This window comes from Rhea pennata, chromosome 2, assembly GCF_028389875.1.
Source record: "Rhea pennata isolate bPtePen1 chromosome 2, bPtePen1.pri, whole genome shotgun sequence".
NCBI classification, from domain to species: domain Eukaryota; kingdom Metazoa; phylum Chordata; class Aves; order Rheiformes; family Rheidae; genus Rhea; species Rhea pennata.
The window spans coordinates 9,671,548-9,694,086 of NC_084664.1; the positions used below are offsets into that span (position 1 = coordinate 9,671,548).

The 22,539-nt window shown below is 38.2% G+C and overlaps 1 protein-coding gene across 5 annotated transcripts in view; it reads left to right on the forward strand.

Annotated features, from left to right (window-relative positions):
- The window catches only part of RBM33 (RNA binding motif protein 33), a 97,761-nt gene that overhangs the window by 40,319 nt on the left and 34,903 nt on the right, over nt 1-22,539 (forward strand). For all 5 annotated transcript variants that reach the window (XM_062568823.1, XM_062568824.1, XM_062568825.1 and 2 more), the window contains 5 exons: nt 110-168; nt 17,227-17,386; nt 18,049-18,380; nt 18,767-19,012; nt 19,458-19,745. In XM_062568823.1, coding sequence (XP_062424807.1) covers nt 110-168; nt 17,227-17,386; nt 18,049-18,380; nt 18,767-19,012; nt 19,458-19,745 — 1,085 coding nt within the window. The remainder of the gene's footprint in view (nt 1-109; nt 169-17,226; nt 17,387-18,048; nt 18,381-18,766; nt 19,013-19,457; nt 19,746-22,539) is intronic.

The window sequence follows — 22,539 nt, forward strand, 5'->3', positions numbered from 1 at the left end:
AGTAAACGTAGCAGATTTTAATCACAGCTTCATATGCAACTTCTTTTGGAAATAACAGCAATGACCATTAGGTAAAACAAATGGTGTTAAAAGGTGCTTCTTGTTTCAGTGCCCTTGCTGCCAGTTCCAGCCCAGCCAAGACCTGCCGTAGGACCCCAGAGATTTCCCGTGAGTAGCAGCTGTTTCTTCTTCTCTGATATGGATAAGCATACATTTGCAAAGAAATATTAATACAGCAAATAAAAGCCGTTCTAGTGAAATATAATTTTAAGGATTTGTAAATATTGACAATACACTCTGCAGTTGAAAATGTTTGTTAAAAGCTTAAGGTCAATGGATTTTTGAGGGTAGAATTAATTCTGTTTAACTGTAAAATTGTTGAACCAATCTCTCCGGTGGGAGAAGTAGGAATGCATTTTGTCTTAAAGAATATGGGCTTCATTTTATTACTAGAATCTTTCTGTATAAATAGAATCTTTATTTTATTTGATATAATAAAAGGCTATTTGAAAAAATCCCTCAGCTTAAAAAGCAGTATGTGTCTTTTATTGTAAAAATCAGTAGAATTTCATATTCCATTACTTCAGGTGTTTAAATGCCTTCATGTTTTTAATATCAAAAATGGGAATGGCATTGTATGACCTTGCTTTCTCGTACATCTCTAACTTCCAAAACAAACAAAGCACGTAGCTGTTTCACGAGGCTGCTTTCACTTAATGTTTGCAGTGTTGAAAGGGGAAAGTAGATGTTTGTGAACATCTGTGTGGAATCACACAATAAATTACTTGTATAGAGATCAGATGTATTGGAAAGAAGCAGATTTTGGAAACCTGCTGTGACTTTTGATTGCCATGTGCATATCTGATTGTTTTTGATGCACACTGTTTTTCTCACAAGCCATCTAGCTAAGGAATTGTGATGTCCATAATTCATACAGTAGCTGAGTTTTTAAATTGCCACCGTATTTCTTCTATGAAGTATAAAAAAGTTAATAAAAGTGCAGTTCCATTAAGTAACTTCGTGTTATCCAATTTCATCTATGTTTTTAACTGGATGTTTTTGTACTAAACTTTATTGTAATTTTTAGAGGAAATAATTTTCTGCACTAGTCTTTAGTATTAAGTAGAAACAAAATTTTTTTAATGAAAACATACATCTTTCATCTGTTTGACACTGAGTTCCATTGCCAGTAAACACAGTTTACGGATTTGAAAAGAAATTGGAGGACAAGGAATTATCTGTAAATCTGTTGTAATTGACATCTTTGAAGTGTGTTTACATCAGTGTAGAAAAATTAGAAAATAATTTCTTTAAGTGGACTGTGAAATTAGATTTTAATTCCGTTCACTTTTGTTTTTGCAACTGTTGAAGTACTTCAGACATAACTAAAAATTAAATCTTGTATGAAGCAATTTTTTAAACAGAGTAAAACATAAAACATTCAATATTTTTGGTAAGAATCTTACTCCTCTTGCCTAGAGAAAAATGTTGACTATTTGCTGCCTTTTTCTGTAACCAAGGTTCTGGCAAAGAGCCAATGCAATTCTCCTTTTATTATTTTTTTTTCCCTCTTCCCATAAAGGGAAGGAAGGATATCTTAAAATGAGAGGCTCCAGTACTAAGATTTGACTGTCCTGGGAGGTTTTTCTTTTCCCCACTTCAGCTAGTAACCTACAGTCTGGCCCTGAGAATGTTACTTAATCTTTCTATAACTGAATGATTTGTAAAATGAGTATAATAGGGACTTGCCTTATGAAGTTCTTTATCAATTTAATGTAGGTTATCAGTCATACTAGGATTAGGAATTAAGTGTCACTGTGTACATATCTCATGTTTGTTTTATTAGATGTAGTATACTTAGCTCTTGAGCTGAAGTCAAATTTACTTTTTAACTTGAAGGTTTGATCTTGCAGAACTACCTTTTTACTCTATTACACATCAGATATCTATGTGCAGTTATAATTCATTTGTTTATGTGTAAATATTGACTTACAGGAATAAAACAATGACTAGACACCTTTGCTGACAAGCCATTTGAAAAAGATCAAAGTGTTGCAGATTTTGTTCATTCATCCCCTTTCTCATTACAAAGGGATCTCTGGATAAATAATAATAACTTGGATTTACTCTTGTTTTTAGGATCACCTAGTGAAAGAGTAGAAGTCTAGTAATTTTCTAGTTGCTTTTGTTTCTAGATTGTGGAGTTAGATCCTTTTAGTCTGCTTTCCCATTTAATACATAAACCCAAGGGTTTATTTTGACTGACTATCACAGAGGTGGAAACATAAAAGACCTGCATGTGCCTGGTGCTCCAACTCAAGGAAAAATTGCTTCTGAGTTCGTACCTTACCTGACAGAGAAACCTCTCAGCATGGAGAGCCCTTATGTACTCCAATCATAGGAAAAGCTTCAATCAGAGCTATTCAATTGCAAGTCATAAATCCATTGGAAACCAGATTTTATTTATTTATGATTAATGAAGTGACTTGTAACCATGTAATGGTTAATTCTTATGACCTTTTGCAGAAGGATGTAATAGAAGAGTTGAGCAAAGTTGTAATGAGCATGTGAGCATGTTGGTTTGAATTCTAAATTATGAGAAATGTCGGACTAAATCAGTGCGGTGTTGATCAGGACTGAATCTGTTTGGAGCTGGGATTGATTAAATGCACTTAACACCCTTGAATCTAAATTTTGATGTTTCAAGGAGGGGCTTATTGTTGAATTACCTGTCATTTTAAAGCTTAATCTCTTAAATGTGCAGAAAGGAAGTATTAGGACATAATGGAATTAATCTATTTGTGTTCCCTACTTAAAGTTATTTTAATATGTAGGGTAATTTTGAATCAAGCAATAAAGTCATCTATCTCTTACTGCGTAAGCACTCAAGGTGACTTAGTGCAAATGCTATTTGAGAGTCATATTCAACTAACTAGGACTGAAGAAAAGGTGGTGCTGAGGCATAGTATGAGAAATGTGGTGAACTTGCACTGAGTTGGAAGGCTTCTGTGCTCCGCTGAATTGCGAAGAGCTGTAACTGGTAGTAACCCAAATCTTTAACCAGAGTGGCTGCTGATATTTTGTAGGTTTTTTGAATTAACCTGACACTGTGCAAGAGCCACCTGAGCGTTTCCTTTAAGCTGTTCAAAGGACAGATTAGGGTAACGTTTTCCACCGAGCCTTATGGAAGGTCTTGTTCTGTGTCTCGTCCGCCTTTGATTTACAGAGGCGAATATTCCCTCCTCTGAGTTGCTGTCTCAGTGTCACAACTGGCATTTCACAAATAAACATCAGCCTTGGGGATGGATCCATTTCCAGGAACGTGCTTGAAGGCTCTACTCACAGAGCAGTTGGCCGGCATTTCTGAATTTGTCACGCCTCTTCTGAGCACGTTGTTGGCTCTTGCAGGCGCCTCGGTCCACGTTTGTAAGCTGCAGCCTCAGGAACCATGGTCCGTGCCTCGCGGTTCCTGCTCTCTGGGCTAATCTCGCCTTCAATCGCTCCGTTTTTGTGAAGAAGGGTGGGATAAAATGAGAGAAATGGAGGAGATGTTTCTAAACGCATCCTTTGTATCTAAGCTACTATTAACTGACTATTATACAGCCCAGGCTAGATCCTTTCTTAATATGCAACTGGCAAAATTACTGGCGTTCAGCTGGTAATTTTCATAAGTGAAGCTGATGATCCTGATTTTTGTCTTTTTAATCTCATATTTGATTCCTGCAGCACGTTCTGTGTCCTAAATGTTTTGGTGTTTGCCTAAGGAAAAACTTATAATGATTTTTTTGCTTTAAAAATTATTCCAATTTAATGAATGATGCATTAATTTTCAGATGTGGCACATTCACATGCAGTTTTTTAAGGATGAATGAAAGTAGAGCAAGTGTTGCACACATCTGGGGATAGAATATGGCAGATTTTTGTTGTCAGAATTCCTCCCACAGAAATTGTTGGGGATCCTCAGCATCCAATTTGGGGGACGGAATGGGAAATTTGGAGCTAGGGGGAAGCTGTGGAGAACCTGCCTTATCTTGCTAAAGGCAGCTGGGCAGTTGTCCATCACACAACTGAATTTTACTATATTCTATGCCATATGTCTTTTCAGTTTCTAGGGGTTTTGTGTGATTTGTTTCTGGAGCTTGCTTCTCTCTCCCATTTCCTTGCAGTATGATCTTTCTCTCAAAAGGATACTTGTTCTGAAGTTGTTACCTGTGCCCCTTAGAAGCATGTTGTAAGAGAATATAAAATACTTACTATTTGATCCTCAGGACATCAGCTGTTGCCTTAAACTGTTGCTGGGAAAGGGGTTTGAGATTTAATTCTAGTTTTGAACCATTTCTGAAAGTTTGAATTTGACAAATTTGACCTTTCAAGTATCACTTGAAGTGTTTTGTAACATTCGTGTGTGTTTTCATCCATGAGAGGTTTCTAAGTAGCTGCCCAATTGTTGCTGTGAATTCCTGGGTAAGCAGTCACTCGTGAACCATTAACCTTCCTTCCTTCCTTCTCTGCCATCCTTCATTTGTCACTTCCTTGAAAGAGATTTTTAGGCAAACACTGTAATCATGCTACAGAAATTATAAAATGCATATTGGAAGGCTATCCCACCCCCAATTTGTCTCGAATGTGGTGCTTGGGCTGACTTGGCTCAGTTTAAAACAAAGTTTTAGCAAACTTGATCAAGACTGTATTTTAAAGTGAACCTGTGGGTATGTGTAGAACACTGCAGTGCTTTTGGGAACAAAACTTCTTGGAAGAGGGTTTTGTTTTCATTGTGGAAAATGCAAACGGGGAGTTTGAAGTTTTCCATCACTTCCAATTTGGCCATGAGTTGCCCTAGCTAAAGAAGGGTTTTAGCAACTACTGCTCGGGTCTGACATTTATTCTCCATTGCTTACAGTAAGGACAATTTTAAACAGTCCTGCATCTACATACAGTCACTCATTTTAAACTGCTCTTTAGTAAGTAACAATCATTAACTATTACAAGTTTGCAACAGTATGTGTATAGAAAACAAACTGTTACTTTAGATGAAAAGCTGTTTGTGAAAATGATTCTCCTGCTTCCTCACAATTATTCTGTTTTAGCCATGGCTTTACTATAATGAGTAACAGTAAATGAAATTTTCATCTATTACTGTGTAGCAGTAGCAGATCACAGGTAGTGTAGAAAGCATTTTGTTTTCGTTTAACAAGATACATGGTATCAGGTGGTGTTGATTGACATTTCTTGGATAGTGCCTTTTACAGCATTTCATGCAAATCATGTTCGAATGAGACTGCTGCATCCAATTACACTTCTTTCAGATTATAGTCCTTGCAGATGTGAGAGCGGGCTTGTTTGGCAGCTCCAAAAAGCTTTCGTTGTGAACACTTCCTGTTTGCACAACTTGTCTGCAAAGCTCTGTAATTACAGCACTTAAGATAGTGTAGGAGTGACGGGCACTTTCTCTTATCAGATCTATAAGTAGTAGCAAGCAGATGCAGCATGAGATCTCTCCAGCTGTCAAATATTGTCAGGCTGGCATAGAGGGAATGCAGTTTAAAATGCAGGTGACATAATACCCAACATCCTCCATTTGCTAGTGGGCTTCTGATTAATCACGATTACCATACATTATCATACCATCAAATTTAATCATATCAATGAATTCCCATCTGCAAGAGCAGCAGCAGCAGCAGCTAAACATGATGGTAACAGCTATTAAAGAAAAGAGAAATAGATGGTTTCTAAATGCAGTAGTAACCCTTTAGTTTGTCGTGCTAGTTCCACTTTGCATGTGCTCTGTAGATTCTAAAATCAAACAGAAAACTTGTGTGTTTACATTTCACAGTTTTTTGACATTTACCTTTATGTTTAGTAATTTCTGTTTAGGACTGCCAAAGAAATTTGAGTTGCAGAATAAAAAAAAAAAAAAAATCTGCATTAATGACATCAGATTTTCTCAAATTCAGTCTCGCCTTTATTACCTGCTAATTGATTTTGATGAATTTAGATGAATGTAGTTAAAATGATTTTTTTTTCAAAGCATTATGAGCAAAGCATAAATTTTCATCAAGACTCATAGGAAAATATATTAATCATGCAGCTATATAGCCATTAATTGGACGCCATTAGAAGATTTCTAGCAAAAGTCAGGACTCCTCTTCTAAAAAATCCATTAAAATATTATACAATTGATTTTTCACTACAATGCAGTAAGACTAAACTAGTGCTTAAATACTGAATGTAGAACTGAAATGTGTGTTATAACATAGAGTTCTAGATGATAGTATAATTGTCTTAAGTGGTTTTTAACTGAGCCGAAAAACATCATTTAAAAGACAATTCAGTCCATTTGTACTATCACAGGGAAAATCAGATTTTCCGTTATCTATCAACTGATACATATTAATCTTCTGCACCCTCAGTTCTTGCCATTTACCTTTAAATGTAGAGTGAAAAATGTTTGGCTCACTATTGACTACTAGAGTTTACTCTAAACTGAGCTAATTTAGAGGAATACTATAGCTTAATTGTAGGATACCCAAAAAAAGAAAAGTTTAGGCCTTAATACTTGACACAGAAGTAGTCATTGGGAGCCCTGGGGGTGTAATGTGCTTGCATTCGAGTGACCTTGCAAACAAGGGCAGGGATATGTACAACATCTGCAAAATGAAATTTCCTTTCAGAATTATGAATTAGGAATGATATAATTTAACTACTAAATAGGTCTGAAATAGCATTTTCTAATACAAATCGAGGTCCAGATTAGCCGCGGTTTTAATAGTCTTCTATAAAGTTGATTTTTTTGCTTGACATTTTTTTTTGTGGCAATCTGAGCATTTTTAATCGGAGGGAGAAGCATCATCACCAAGTCACATGTTTTTATTTTGGGGTTTTCTGGTTGCTTTTAAACTAACTGTAACTGAGCTATCAAGCTTGGAGTATAATAGAGAAATCCTGAATTTGATATTCATGATCCAGATTAGTTGTGGCCTCTCTGAAATCTCTTTCTAGTCAACAGTGATTTGCAGATCACTGAGATGCACAAGATCAATATATATTGTCTTAATATTTCCATGCAGTAGTCTCAGCTCTAAGCATAAGGTATAGCTTTTATAGGAGTTTTATCTCAATAGTTCTGAAAGCAGAAGATGTCTCTCTCTCTCTCTTTTTTTTTTTTTTTTTTTTAAGGGGGGGGGACCCTAATTATTTATACATTGCTAATTAGGCTGTCATTTTTCAGTACAAACATGCTCAGAAAGATTTTATTGTCTTTCAAATGATTATGAAATTCTCTGCTCTTGAGAAGAGAGCTCATGCATCTGGCTCTCTGATGTCTGCTCTGCCAGTTCTCCAGTTTCTGTTCTGTGGTATTTCTTGGTCTTTCTGTATTGTATTAACCTTAAAAAGTGAGGGTGGAGGGAAGAGAGAGGGAGAATACCAGACAGGAATGATCCCCCTCTCTTCCACGTCAGGTCCCCAAAGACCACCACAGCCCTAGCGAGGTTTACAAACCAGGGTCAAACCGAAGCTGCCCAGCATATGAGTGTGAAACACCTGCTTAAGAAATTGCTTAGGTTTGTACTCTCATGTAAGAAGTTTGGGTTTATTCTTTCTTCAAATAGTGGAGGCACCTGTGACATTTTTGTAATGGGCCGTCGCTTCTCGCTGTAGATGGCTCTTCCTCCAGCAGCACCAGGCAGGCTGGCGAGAGCTGTTGTGCTCAGTCGTACCGCTGTGATTCAGAGCTGCGGTTGGGATTTAATGTTCCTTTCCTATATTGATGTGTCATGTAGGAGCCTTTTCGGAGCGTTGCTCTTGAGTGGAACCGTTTGCCCTGCGGATTTCTCCTCTCTACCTTCTGTACTTCAATGATGGAGCAAAGGCCCAGGAAATCTATCTGTCGAGAGATGTTTTTGTGTAGCAGCGGTTGCTTCTGGGCTGTTTTGCCTTGTTGCTTCTCCTGGGCTTTCTAAGGTTCCTTTAGAAATGCACTGAAGTTGTGAGAATTTTTGTCTGTTTTTGCAACATCACTATGGCTGTGCTTCATGTACCAGAGGGATGCGCTGAAACTTTGGGGAAAAGGACACTGCCTTACAGACAGTGAATCTATTTTTTTTTTTTTATCTTCAGTCTCCTGAACTGCTTGGTATGGTCTTAGTATGGCTAAAAGCCAGTTAGTTATCTTCCTTTTTCAGTATTGGCCATATCCATTTTTTAGGATGGATATTTTATATTACCATGTTCTTATTGGTTTTCCATGATGACTGAATTATATTTTGGGGCTTAAAAAGAAATCGGACATCAGTGTTTTTTCTTACAGGTACTCTGGTTTTGTACCTAAACATCCCAGCATGCTTTATTTACTAGAATTGCATAGTGTCAAAGAGAAGCTGGTCCTGGTTATGTGGTACATCTTTAGTGTTAAAAATTACTTTAGACTTGGTTTAGGGAAATATCAATGTGTTCTCCCAAACTGAATCTGTCTGTAATGCTAGGATCTGTGCTGTCCACTTACTTGAACCAGCAGTTGCTCTCTCCTTGTATTTTCATCTCAGCAACTGTATCCCAGGAACTTTGAAAAGACACATTTGGATGGCATGTATTCATTGTCTTGAGTTTTATGATACTGATGATGTCTTACTCTAATTTTTGTTCTTGATAAAAAATATTTAAAGAGTAGTGTATATATATATATATATATATATATATATATATATATATATATATAGGATCTCCTTAAAATCCTAATTCTTTCAGGAAAATCATCAGTTTTCTTTCACCTCGTTGAAATAATGTGGCTTGTTGTAGATACCACAGGGAGACTACTGGGCCATTGAGACCTCATACTCATATCAGAATATGTTATGCTGTAAAATTTCAGGGAATCATTATCTTTCTATATGCTGCGTGCAGTAAATGAGAACACTACAAAATTCGTGTGAAATGAACTTCAGTATGTCCAGCAGGTTGCATACATTTGTACTTGAAACTTTTTTGAACCATATTCACCATATGTGAAAGCAGGCAGCTTACGCAAGAGGATGACGAGTCAGTTCTTTGCTCTGGAAGGTGGGCATTTTAGGGAAGCTTTTCAAAAAGTCTGGTGGCTGCTGAAATAAGAGGATTAACATCTTGTGACAGATGGCTATAGTTTTAATTGTCATAGGTTACAGTGGTCATTATTCTTTGCATTTAAACCATATAAGAAGAATTAACTGAGTGGCCCTGCTTAACTGTCAATGGGGTTCTCCTAGCTCTTTGCATTTTAAGTGAGATTAATAAATGAAAACATGTTGTAGAGGCAGGGTGTAATTTATTGAAAGATTCATGAAGTTTCAATGACATTGTTAAGGTATTTAATTAGTCTCATGGAAAAAAAAAAGTAGAGTGACCCTTTCAGAGAAGCTGATAAGTCATATAATAGCTGTTAGATCCTCTTTATTCCTTGCTTTATAAGATTAACTTTGTGCTAAGCAATTTATGCTAAGTTTTCCCTTTTATTGGTAACCAAAGTTATCTGTGCTTCATGAATAGATTATTGGAGATAACATCATGTAATTAACAAGAGATGCAGAAAAGTAAAAGTACAATTTCTGTAAGAATTGTATGAGCGAGAATGTTAATTTCTTAACTAGGAGGATATTTGAAGGGATAAAAGGAAGGCAAAATAGTGCAGTCCTTTGAAAGGATTAAAGTAACCTTATCTCATGTTCTTTCAGAAGGTGGGATTGCTTGAGTGTGTGAAAGTCATGTTCAATGAGCTATTCACAACTCTAATGAATTGTAGACACAAGTTTGCATTGCATGTTTTTCTTTTTCTCCAAAGTGATTGATAACATGTAAGTTTATGCCTTATTGAATAATGAACATTAGTAAAAAGGGAAATTGCATAAGTGGCAGGCATGTGGAACTGTATAACAGTGTCAGTCCGAGAGGCTATAATTTGTAGTGTGTGGAAGAGTAGGAGGGGGTGCTTTTTTTTGAGGGGGGGGGGGGGGGGAAGAGGTCAGAGTACACTTTGCAAAATTAAAGGTTTGAGACAATAAAATACTTGTCAGCAGCACTTCAGTGTGCAGGTATGTTTAACTTCTAAGTAGTTGTAAAAAGTTCATGACTGTGATCTCTTATCCCCTCATAACCCTATTTCCAAAGCACCTTCTTTCTAGACCTAAGTCCCTGCATTTGAAAAGATGAAACAAATGTTAAACATTTCAAAGTAAAGTTATGCTAGGATAAATTAAGTGGTAGAGTTAAGCAGTTACATTTCTTAAAATCATGTGGATTTTTAATGATTTAAGAAAAATCTTAAATGTTCGGTAGCTTGCTTTCAGTGTACAGGGAGTGAAATAGCGTTTGATTTTGACAAAAGGCACGAATGGGACCGGCCAGAGCTGGGTCCCCTCTCAGCCCACCCATCCGTAGCGAGAGGCACTGAGCCCTGGTTGAGGTGTACATGACCCCTCAAGCTTTCAAAAATCTTTCTTGGGCCCTTTGAAATACTTTTCAACACCAGGGCTTCACCTGCTGGTGTCAAGAGAATTATACAGTGCTGAAGTAGTTGCAGAATGCTTTAATTTTTGAGAACAGAGATGTGTAGATTATTTTAAGAATTTTTTTATTATTGTATATGTATTTTTTTTCTCAGCCCTGTCTGAGATGTGGTGAGTAAGTTTGATTCAGGACTTGTTTTCTGTTTCTCTATGATCTTTTTGCAACTAGCTCTAAATATAGCTAGAAGTTCCATTTTGGACTTCTTTCCTTCCTTGCTATTTGCTGTGCTCTTACTAAATAATCAGTGCGATAACAGGGAGGCAGAGAACACTGTCTACTCTCTACTGTGTTTGTCCCATATGGAAGTCTGGCAACTCCAGAATCTCTGGAAACATCTGCATTAATCTGATCCAGATTTATAAGGTCTCACTGCAAAGTTGCAGCAGTATATTTGTCCTTTTCTCCAGTGTTAAAGTTGGCCCCAATCTTGGGTGGAAAGTTTAGAACTTGACTAATTACATGAACTTGCAAGAGTCCCATTCATTTAGCTGGAATTTCTTAACTTAAATGTATTTTGAAGTCCATAAGATTTATTAAGTATTACTAGAATTCCTACAAGGAGTAGTAATGGCAAAGTGATAGTTAAATTATTTTTTGTTAGGAGCCTTACTTAGTGTGTATTGAATAGTTGGTTGTAACTTGAAACTGTCTGGATAGCGAAACCATGAAAAATGGAAGTAACTACTGTGCACATAGAGATTTATTATGGAGCTGTGTTACAGTATGCTTATTCTATCAAAAATAGACCATTATGAAAACTGTCTTTTGCACCTGCTCTTCATTAGTTTTTGAAGTTAAATAACTGTGAGTAGTCTTTCCTACAAAACACCAGAATGCAGTTGGGGGTTATTAGAAGCAAAGACTTGCTGAATGTGGAGTGTGACACCTAATGATAAAAATAATCCACTCCTAGAAGTTTAGCTTAACTGCAGTTAAAGGTTTTGAATTCTTTTTAAATTTATGGGGTTTTTTTGCTATCTTTGAGACAATTACAATGTTTTAATTAGAAGCTGAAGTTGTGATATTAGTGTTGTCCTAGAAATTGGAAAAAACTAACAACATAAATGTAGTGGTATTTCAGGTAATAAACAAGTGCCTCATAACTTAAATTCAGCAAATTTTGCGTATTTCCTGAAAAACTAAATTCATTTATATCTGGAAGTGATAGCTCTGGTTGAAACGTATAGAATTAAGTTTTATATATAGTGTGTGGAATATGTCCATCACACACATTTCTGTTGGAACTGTCTTGAAATTTAATTTGAAAGGAGGACCTTGACACTGTAAAATTTTGAAAGTACAAGCCCTTTCCCACCCATATTACTGTGATTTAGGGACAAAATTTTATTTCATGTTTTAGGACTAGCAGAAGCAATGCTAGTTTAAAAAAATATTGGAGGTCAGTCTTTTTCACTGATGTTAGAAGGAAAAGAATCAGACTCCTGATTTCTTTTTAGGAGCAAATATTTGTAATTCATTTTTTCTGCAAATGACAGATGTCTCTGTAATTGACTTTGCCTGATTGTCCTTTAGTTACCAGCCAAGAAATGTGATTATTCATAATATTTTATTAGTTTTTCAGAATGCCATATACATAAAGTTAAATTTCGTAAGTGACAAAACATAAGTGGACATTTCTCAATGGCATTTAACTGCATGTGGACTGTGCTGTTTTACTGTGGTATGATTTTATATCAGCCAAATTTTATGTAGTTTTCCCCCTTTTGAAACTTTTAGAATAAAAGAAAAAAAAATTCTATTGTGCATAGAGTAGCTCTGCTGATGGGGAAGGGGCATTGCTTTAGTAACCGGATTTGACACTTTGGTATTAATGAATCCTGACAGTGAGAGACAACTCATGATCATGTAGGATGTAAAAAGGATCTTTGTGTTATTTTACCTGCAAAATGGAAAAGTAGGGTTGGCTTTAAGACTGGAAAATGTTTGCAATCTCTAAAAACTTAATACCTTTGAAGGTTAACTGTATCTCAAAGCATTAACCAAAAAGCAGAGCTCATAATTATAAGGAGTTGAAAAAAGAAGTGAATAAGAAGAGCTATGGATTTAAAATACTTTATTCTCCCTCTGGTGTTCTGTTGGACTGTTGTGGAGTTATTTTGACTCAAGCTTGTATTGTAGGACATACTTGTATAAAATATAACACTAACAAAACTAGAGTAGAAAACTCTTAATGCATCTTGGGGAGAATTTGTTATTTTTGCAATTTTAATGCATTTTAAACCATTTTGAATGCAGCTTTAGGAGATGAGAGAAGAAAAAAACAAAAATGTAAAATTAAGTATCAAAGAAAACTGCATTTATACTCAAAGAAATGCAAAATTAAGTATCCAGCATTATAGTTTGCAAAATCTGGCTGATTTCAGGTGCACTTTGTTTGTAATTTAAGAATAACAACTAGCTTATACTTTAAAAAATGCTTTCCAATCATGTAATTGTTATTTTTGCTCAAAATATGTTAGGTGGTTGAGGGGATAGTCAAAATTGCATCTTAAATTAAGCCAGATGGCCACCTTTGGTACTGAAGGGATCTCCAAATCAATATTGCTTATTTTTTTCATACAGTAAAGTATCTTACTGATTGTTAGTTTCTATGATATTTTTATAAATAATCAATCTCATTTTAGTAAGAGTGACCTTTCTTAGATCTAAACTAACTGCATGTTATTCACTTTTAAAACATAGCAAAGCTGCTTTCATAAAGGTTTAAAGCTTCCTTACGATGGGAAGTGTAAGGCTGCTCTTGGGGTGTGTAATATTACCATACTGGGGTGGTTTGAGGCAAAATGGTCTGTGCTGCTCATCTGCCTCTATTTAAATTGTTTTGGATGAATTTTTCCAAATAGTTTTCTTCTGAGACTAAAGCTGCAGGAAAAAAAAATACTGTTTTGCCCAAGTGAGTTATTTAGAAATCGTGTTTTGCATATTTTATAGCTATTCAATTTTTCAAGGAAAAAAACTGTTTGACTGCACTGAGGATGTTTCAGTATATAAGATCTCAAACTGCGTGAAACTCAGCAGGACTTTCCGTTCATTTGCAATTCAGGGCTGCTTTGGGAAGAGGTAGATCCTGGGCATAATAATAAGGGGATAGGGTGGCAAGGAGAGAGGGGAAGCTGTTATGAGAAACAGTGTATTTTTTTTCTTTTTCTTTTTTTAAGTAGAGAATCTTTTTTTTATTTTTTTTCTTTTTCTTTTTTTAAGTAGAGAATCTTTTTTTTTTTTTTTTTTTTTTTTTTTTTTTTTTTTCTTTTTTCCATTAGCTCCTCCTTTGCTCACGAGAAAAAGAGGAAATTGCCTGCACTAACTATTCAGGCAAGAGAGGCTGGATACAAGTTAGAACTTGATTGTGGCTAAAAAAATTGGAGATAAGAGAATGCAAGTGTAAAACAGTCTCTAACCTGAGCCAAGGCATGAGGCAAGTGGGAGTTTACAACTGGTGGCCACAAGACAGGATGGCCAGTTGGGAAACTGGATCCACGCTGGGATTGGGGACCAGTGGGCAGAGCGGAGGAAGTGGTAGGGATGAGAGGATATCACTGAAGAGCAAGCGGGATCGAAAGAGAACTAACATTAATTGAGCAAGGAACTGATAGTAGAGTAGTGAGGGGAGAGACTGGTGAGGTTTTGACTGGGGCAGAATATGTTGACTTTGAAAAAAGCAAGTAGAGGGGATTATTGGTCACTATAATGCCATTTGCTTGAAATCAAGCATAGACGGATTACTGCTGCTCTTCAGCCTAGGTGGTAAACTTGTGGTTCTCATGCTTTCTTCACCCAGCTTTTCATTAGGTTTCCAGGCAATTTGTTTTTCCACTTGCTGCTTTAGAAATAACTAAGACATCTTATATGTAGGCATATGTTGTGACAAGAGAGACCTACTATAAGAACTTCAGAGTTTCAAAGTGAAGCACTCTGAAAATAGGAAACACCAGGCTGCCCGTCCAGGCGTCTTTCTCTCGCCATGTGTGATACGCTCATGTGGCTAAGGGCTGCAAATGAGCTGTAAGATTAAAAAAAAAAAAAAAAAAGTCTCATATGAAAACTGCCCTAGTGAATGAGTCTCTCTCCCTGCCTCAGCTGCAATGACCTTTTGCATTATATAGTGATAAAGTTAGAGCTGAGTATGAGTTGCTTTTGTGGGTACTTCACTGGAGATTAGGTGACTTGCAGAAGTGCTGTGTGTTCCCTGATGTGACCGAAGGCTGAGCGCACTATGCTTTGATAAATCTGCTTTTATCACCAAGGTTTCCAGGATGAGGGGATGCATTTAACCTTAGTTTGAAAGCAGCTCTGGCAGCTCCTCCGTGCGGTGATGGTCCTGTTGCATCGTGGCAGCGAAGGGTCAGGATCCTCAAGGTTTGTGTGCATTGCTGTTTTGGCAGGCGGCCAAGGCTGTCCTGTTCAACGCAAGAGAAGGGCAATGCAGCTGAACAGCCGAGTTCAGCTAAACCGAAGTAGATTTTGATGGGACAAATAAATGTCACTTTCCTCCATCCCAAATGACTCCCTCTTCCTCCGGCTGCTATTGTTTGCAGACAGCTTTAGAAATTCAAAGGTTTTAGTCTTTTCTGAGGTGGCAAGAATATTTTGTGCAGGGGGGTGTTAGCCTACAGAAGCGTAGCAGATTCTCCTATAAATAGTATGTATGTTATGAGGACTGTCAGGCTTGACTGTAAAATGATGTCTTTCCACTAAATAGCTGTAGGAGATGGGATGGCTAGGGACACTGGTGAATATAGATCCTTGAATGTCTAGGAATGATAAAGTATTTACAGTTGATGGCTCTTTAGTGACACAGAATAAGTAGTCTTAGTTTTGCTTTGAAATCGGAGGTGTTAGTATCTCAAATTATCTCCATTCAGGCATTTTCAAGGAGGCCAGAGATTTAATAGATGTAGATCTTCAGCAGCACTGTCTTCTGTTTGCTTGGTCCTTGCAAACCGTGGCTGGAGCGTGCTGATAGAAGGATGTGGAGCAGCTTTGACTTCTGCTACTTTGGCAGTGAATAGAAGATTTCAGTTTCCCAGACAAATGCTGTTGCTGTGTGAGGAAGTTCTTTTGCTAAAATACTAATATCTTTGCATTAAAAATATTTATGGATCATAACATACAAGACTTACTTGGATATTGGAGGTCTTCCCTTCGTTATGTGGACATACAGTATAAGCTTCAGTGCTGGTGGTACTAATGATTTCAGTTTAAGATAGTTATGTTTTTTCATTTCAGGGTATTTCCTGTTCTTATTTTTCTTGTTTACTTGTTTATTTTTAATTAATAATCTCTTATGCCTAAGTTAAGTGCATTTAGTTTTGTGCATTAGCGTTGCATTGCTGCGTGGGGCAGGCGCTCATCAAGAACGAACATGCCCATGGAACAAACATCACCCTGAAATGTTCCACTTCCTAATTTTGTCATGCCGCTTCAGCCCTTTGTTAAGTGTCTGAAACACGGGTAAATGATCTGATGTCATCATTAAGTGACTGTAACTTACTGTTGAAATGCATCATATCTGGTGTATGCTTTTAGTTTGCTCAGTTGTGAGGGACACCTGCACGGAAGCTGTAAGCCCGGGCACTCTGCCTCGCGGTTGGGATAGGGTGAGACTATACACGCTCTTGGTTAGGGCAGCTCAATAAATAAATGTTAACTGTTAACTCAGTTTGATCCTTTGCCCAATGGCCATATTTCAGTAGAGCAAGGAGTGTTTGTTCTTAAATCTGTTTCAAAAAGCTTGTTTTTAGCAAGGGCAAGTTCTAAGCAGCAGGTGGGTGTTAGATGTAGACAGAACGGATGCCACCACTGATTTCAAAATTCACATAAGATAGGAAATGAGATATTCTTAGATTATGTTGATTATTTGTTTGATTTACTTGCACATCGTAGGGCAAAGTTTGTGAACGTAATGATTTGTGACGCATAGTTTCTTTCAGTTAGCAGACGGTGCTAAAATACATTATCAGCTTTTGATATAAAAGAAAAATGGTAATAGCATGAGTTACTGAATTAATCATGTCTTTTGCATACTTCTGCTTTTGAATTAAGATACTGCTGTCCTGCAATATATAAAGGGACATATTTATTTTAACTGAGAGGATGAAGATGATCTTTTAACCTTTCATCATTCTTGCAATGCTTCATATGCTTAAGTTATGAATTACGGAAGTGCTCTCCTGTACGATCTTGAAAGATTTTTTTTTTAGTTTTCTGGATGCCGTAATTTTTTGTTCTCCTTTTTAAGTAAAGCTGCTTCATTTCTGTAGCTTATGTTGTACTAAATGGATGAGAAAGAATAGCACTGTTTAAGAAGATAAATGTCAGGAATGTTTTCTAAAGTAGACATTCAGATTTTTTTGGATTAATGGGAAAGAAGGTCAATAATTGCACGGATTTCAGTAAGCTTGAGAAGAAATGGCATTCCTGTGGTGCCAGTGATTATTAAAACATTGAGAATTCATCTCAAAATACTGTTTTCCATACTTAATATCTCCTCCATTGCAAAAGAATGACTCGGTAAGGACTGCCAATTTGTATAGATTTTAGGGGGTAACTCATAAAAGCAACTGTACTTTTCAAATTATATATATGTATATGTATATATATGTTTATATATAATCTCAGATATCAAATTTCTAGTGGTCCTAGTCTCAATTTTGTCCTATTAAACAGGGCCCTCCAGACTTCCAGCAGCATACTCCTGGACCTGTTCCTACCAACTTCTCCCAAGCCCCGAGGCTGCCCATGCAGGACCAGTGGAGAGGCCCGCCGCCCCCTCCGCCACCACTCCCTCCGCCACCGCCTCAGGAAAGAGACTCTTTCTTCTTAGGAGGTAAGGATTTTTATTGCACTTAACATATAAAATGTACTTTCTGTACAGTGAACATGTAGTTTATGTATAATGTGAAGCATCCCCAGGAACTTGAAGACAAGGTACTATAAGTGGTGTTAAAGAGTACTATGTGGACTCCATTAAAGTTAGCTAAAACGGTACAGCATAAGAAACAAAATGGATAGTAAGTGTGTGTGTGTACATGAGTCTGTATGCATACACATAACCCCTCTCTCTATATACATATATATAAAGGGATGTGTGTATATACATACATACATATATATATATGCATGTATACACATATATACATATATATATGTATGTATAAAATGTAAAAAGCTGCTGAACCTCCATGGCAGCAAAGTTTTAGGAGTTCCTGTATGTCTTGAACTCTAATCCCTGTAATCTTTCATTGGTTTCATTCGAGTTTTTAAGTTATTCCTAATTCCCATTTATTAACAGTTGTGCTTTCAAGCAGCAGTTCCTTTTATACACAGGAGGTACAAGCGACAGAAATGTAAGGTTGGGGATAGCTGTAAATGACTCATGTATTTTTCAAATGTCAAGTTTACTCCCCTGAAGGAAGGGGAAGCCGCGTGTTTGGAGAGGGTGCCTGTTTCCCAAGGCGGCCGCCACCGAGTTACCTCTCTGCTTCGCAGATCCCCGGTTTCCCGGCCATCCCCTGTTCGAGCAGCGGAGCCCCCCGCCGCCGCCGCCCCCGCCGCTCCTTAACAGCGCGCACCCCGTCCCCACGCAAAACCCGATGCCCTTCAGCCAGCCGGGGCCGGCGTTCAACCAGCAGGGGCAGCAGCCCGTCTTCCCCCGGGAGAGGCCCGTGCGGCCCAACATGCAGCCGCAGGGTCCCGTGGGGATGCTGCACTTCAACCAGCCGGGCTCCGCCAGCCCGCGCCCTTTCATGCCGCCGCGGCAGCAGTTCCTGCAGGCGCCGGCGCAGCCCTTCCTGGCCACGCACACGCAGCCCAGCATGCAGGTACCGCGTGGGCGGGGCGGGCGCGCGTGGGCGGGCGGGCGCGCGCGGGCGGCGCTGCAGCGCCCTCTGCCGCCCGCCGGGGAGGCGGCGCTGCGCGCCGGCTGCTCTCCGGCGTTGGCGGGGGGAAGCGCCGGTGTCTGGAAATGCAGGGATAAAACCAGCCGGTTAAGCCCTTCGAAGAAGGGGGACGGGGAGGGAACTCTTTCATCCGCCTTTTTCCATTTCTGCTCGTGGGTTGCACAAGTTTGGGTATGGAGCCAAATCGCTTGGTTTAACCTGTTCCGTAGCTGCTTAAAGATATTTTGAGATCAGGGGAGGCTGGGTGCTACTTCTCCAGGGTTTATTATCGCAGCGCTAACACCAAATAACTTTCTCTTCCTGCAAAGGGTCCGTTGCATCCACCACTGCAGCCCCAGCCCCAGCCTCAGCCCCAGCAGCACCATCACCAGCCGCAGCAGCAGCACCATCACCAGCAGCAGCAGCAGCAGCACCATCACCACTTGCAGGGCCCCCCGCAGCCCTTGATGCCCATGAACCAGCCCCAGTTCCGGCCCCACATGCCGGCCACTCAGCAGCAGCCCAATAACAACCGGATGCAGTGCCAGCAGCGACAGCCCATGAAGCCCAGGCATGTGAGTACTGCTGGCATCTGGGTCCCATCTCAGGCACATGTAACAGGCATGTAAGCACAGGTTTCGAAACCCACGAGTGAATTTGCTCCGGTGCAGTGTGTTCTGTTGCTTGGTAGGTTGGGGTGATGCAACAGTTCCTATGGAGCAGCATCTGTAGCTGTTCCGTATGATTGCAGATCAGAACAACTGCTTTGCTTAGGAAAATAAATCACTTGGTGAAAGGCACATCTGAGAAGGATGTAAACGAGTGAGATTAGATTTTGCTAAAAATAAAGCTGTTGTTAGAATGTTCTCATTTCTGTAACTTACCTTAAAAATAGGGTTGCTATTTAAGAAGACTTTTTGCCAAACTTGGAAGCCTAACTTAATCGTGAAAAATCTGAAAGAGGAAACACTTTAATCTTGCTTGTTGTGGAAGTCTTTGCATTTTTTTTCTGCTTTTCAGAACACACCCTCCCAGAATATTGTCAAGCGTTCCAATCAGCAGCTACAAACAACTGCTCCAAGAAACAGCAACTTGCGTGAGTTGCCAATAGCTCCGTCACATGTGATGGAAGTGAGCAACAACAGGCGAACTTCTACTCCAGCTGCTCAGGTCAAACCCATTACCAGCACTATGTCTGCCACCAAGCCTGTAGCTGGTATTGGAAACTCACAGGGAAGGCCTGAGATGAAAGCTAAAACAATCACACCAATGGGCCAAACAAAATCAGAAGTAAAATCTGAACCAGAGGTAAAGTTTGGTTTTGTTGTTTTTCTGTTATTTGTGTTTTTTGGTGCTGCTAGAGGCCTCTCTGCTGAATAATATTTTCCTGTTTAATAAGATGGCAAGAACAGTCTCCACTAACAAAAAAGGTCTGGAAGGTTGGCAAGGCTGTGGGGAATCTGTTTTGCAGGAGGAGGGTCGTTTCTACTGTGACAAGGCAGAGGTTGAGGAAAGGCCCTCAACAGATACCAGCCTCTGAAATACCACTGAGTCTATATTTATCTTGCAGCAATTCTGACCAGTATTTTTTCAGCTCAGCGTTTCCTCCCAAATCAGAAAACCTCTTTGCTTCCATTTCCTGTGATATTTTATATCTCAGAAAAATGGTCTATTTAGATAGCTGTTTTCCTAATGCTGTTTTCCTTTAGACTGTCCAGTCATCTCTAGGGTCTTGAGCACTCTTGTAGGAAGTTGCTTCTGCATTGTCTAGGGAGTTCCTTCTTGTTGAAGAAGGAAATGCCTCGTTTACATAACATTTTGGCCTCATCTCTAATCTAGGAAAAATCAGAAATGCTCTAAATTTTTGGTTTTGGAAAAAAAATGCCTTTTGTTCTGCTAATACTCTGCACAATTGAAAAAGAGATGCCTGGGTCAGGTGCTGTGAACAAGTGACCACTTCCCTGCACTGCTGCTCTTGGATGCTAGAAGAAGAGACTCTATGTGCACTGTTAATGTGAGAGTGGGGGGATAGGATTGTGCTGGTGGTGCTGTTTATACTGAACATCAGGAGATGCTAGAGAAACACGATGGTTAAATGAAGAAAATTTAATCTCAGATGGTTTCTGAATATTGGATTATTCTGAACAGAACTGTAAATCTTTATAGTTCAGTTGACCCTGAATTTTGTCTCAAGGACCAAATCTTTTTCAACAACTGTTGAAAGCTTTAGTTGTGATAATACTTTCTTCCCTTTAAGCTGCTGGTTATTAGCTTCACATTTTGTTCTTGAATTCGCTATGACCATCCCTAATTTCCACAAGTGAAGCACAAAAGTAATCCATAGCTAGCAGTGTTTGACCTGTGCACTTACTTTTCAACAGGAATATAAAAAAACCCACCATACTTCAGCTTTTCAGATTTAATTTTGATCTTTTTTTTGCAAAAATGACTTAAGTAATCCCCTCCTCCTCAATTCGGTGTCTCGGAATAATCTAAATCATGGAAAATATAGTAACTCTAGGAAAGTCTCTGTCTTTCAGGCAGTTACTACAGGTAAGTTTTGTAAGCCTATACAAAGCAGATATAGGCCTCACCATCTAAGACATTTTATAGTTCTTTTATAATATGGTCATACGAAATTTAAAGCATTAGCCCTGAAATATCTCTGCCAATGTTTAGAAAAATGTACTGATATTTTTCACTCTTAAATCAATTTAAAAAGACAGCAGTCATCTTGTTCTCTCCATTTTAAATTTTGAATACATCCTAACCTAAATATACCCTAACCAGCCTTAAATTAGCTAATTATATTCATGTGAATTCTTAGTTTTACAAAATTAAGCTTCCTTTTTATGGTAAGGCTATCTTTGGAAACAAGTTGTAATATCTATTTCACATAGATTTTTGTAAAAGAGGTGGAAAAATATTTCCCTGAAAGAATGGATGTGTCTCCTAGTGCTTCGTAATATTAACCGTGACAGTAAAGCCTATGTAGGTACACTTGGCAATTACTGGAAGTGTGTCAGTGTGTGTATGCACACAGGGAACACTTCTTGTTTTGACGGGAACTTGAAAGAGAGCCACATGCTTCTAACAAGAGCGTAGTAGCAGTTGTTCCGTTTCAGCTGCGCTGCTGTGGCAGTCCAGTTCATTGGTGCCACTTATTGGTGCTTTTACAAACTGGTGATTGCAGTACTATAACTTTTGAGTATTTAATCTTTTCTTTATTTTTCACTATTGTAATGTAGGTTATGACACTTCTGTCCTTAAGGCAGACTTTAATGTTTTACAGTCTTTTTTACTTGCTTGTTTTCTTTTTTTTTTTTTTGTTTGTTTGTTTTTTTTCCATTAACTAACTTTGTCCTATTCTTTTTCTCTCTAAAAAGATGAGAAATAGTTATGTTCTGTCACTTTTCTAGCTCTGTTGCTCATAACTGACTTAGGCAGGTCATTTTGCAAGTGTCTTCAACTGGAAAATTAAGACTAATTTTTTTTCATCCTTTTTCCTGAGGAGCTGTGACCGTATTTATGAATGCCGTAGCATTCAGGAACCACAGAGAATAGCAATATTGGCTATTAGAGGTTTTTTCTCACCTTCAGAATTCCAATATTTTAGAAGATTGCAACCTGAGTGACTAGAAGATAAAAACTATAGTTCAGCTTCCCTAATAGCATGCCTGTGTTCCAATTCCTTGGAGAATGCAAAACACTAATTCTTAAATGTCTATGTTTAGAATAGCTGTTATTTTTAAGGATTTCATTTTGTCAATGAAATTGGGAAAGACGGGTGGTGGCTGTTAGCCTAATTCTGTTCATGTTGAGGCTAGTTTAGGATGAGAAGAACTAAGCCATTATTAAGCATTTGTGTGTGTGGGTTTTTTTTCTTTTTTTTTTTTTAAAAAAGGCATAGAAGGATGATGTGAAGTTCTTTGCAAGAAATGAGATATTGGAACTTGGAATAGGAGGGAAATTTTAGAGCACTCATCCGTGTGCTCTAGGCCAAGATGTACTAATATTGCCGCTTATTGCAATGAATACCATTAATATGTTTACAGACAACCTTTATATTTCATTCTCCCAAGTGCAGTAAATGTTGAAGTTG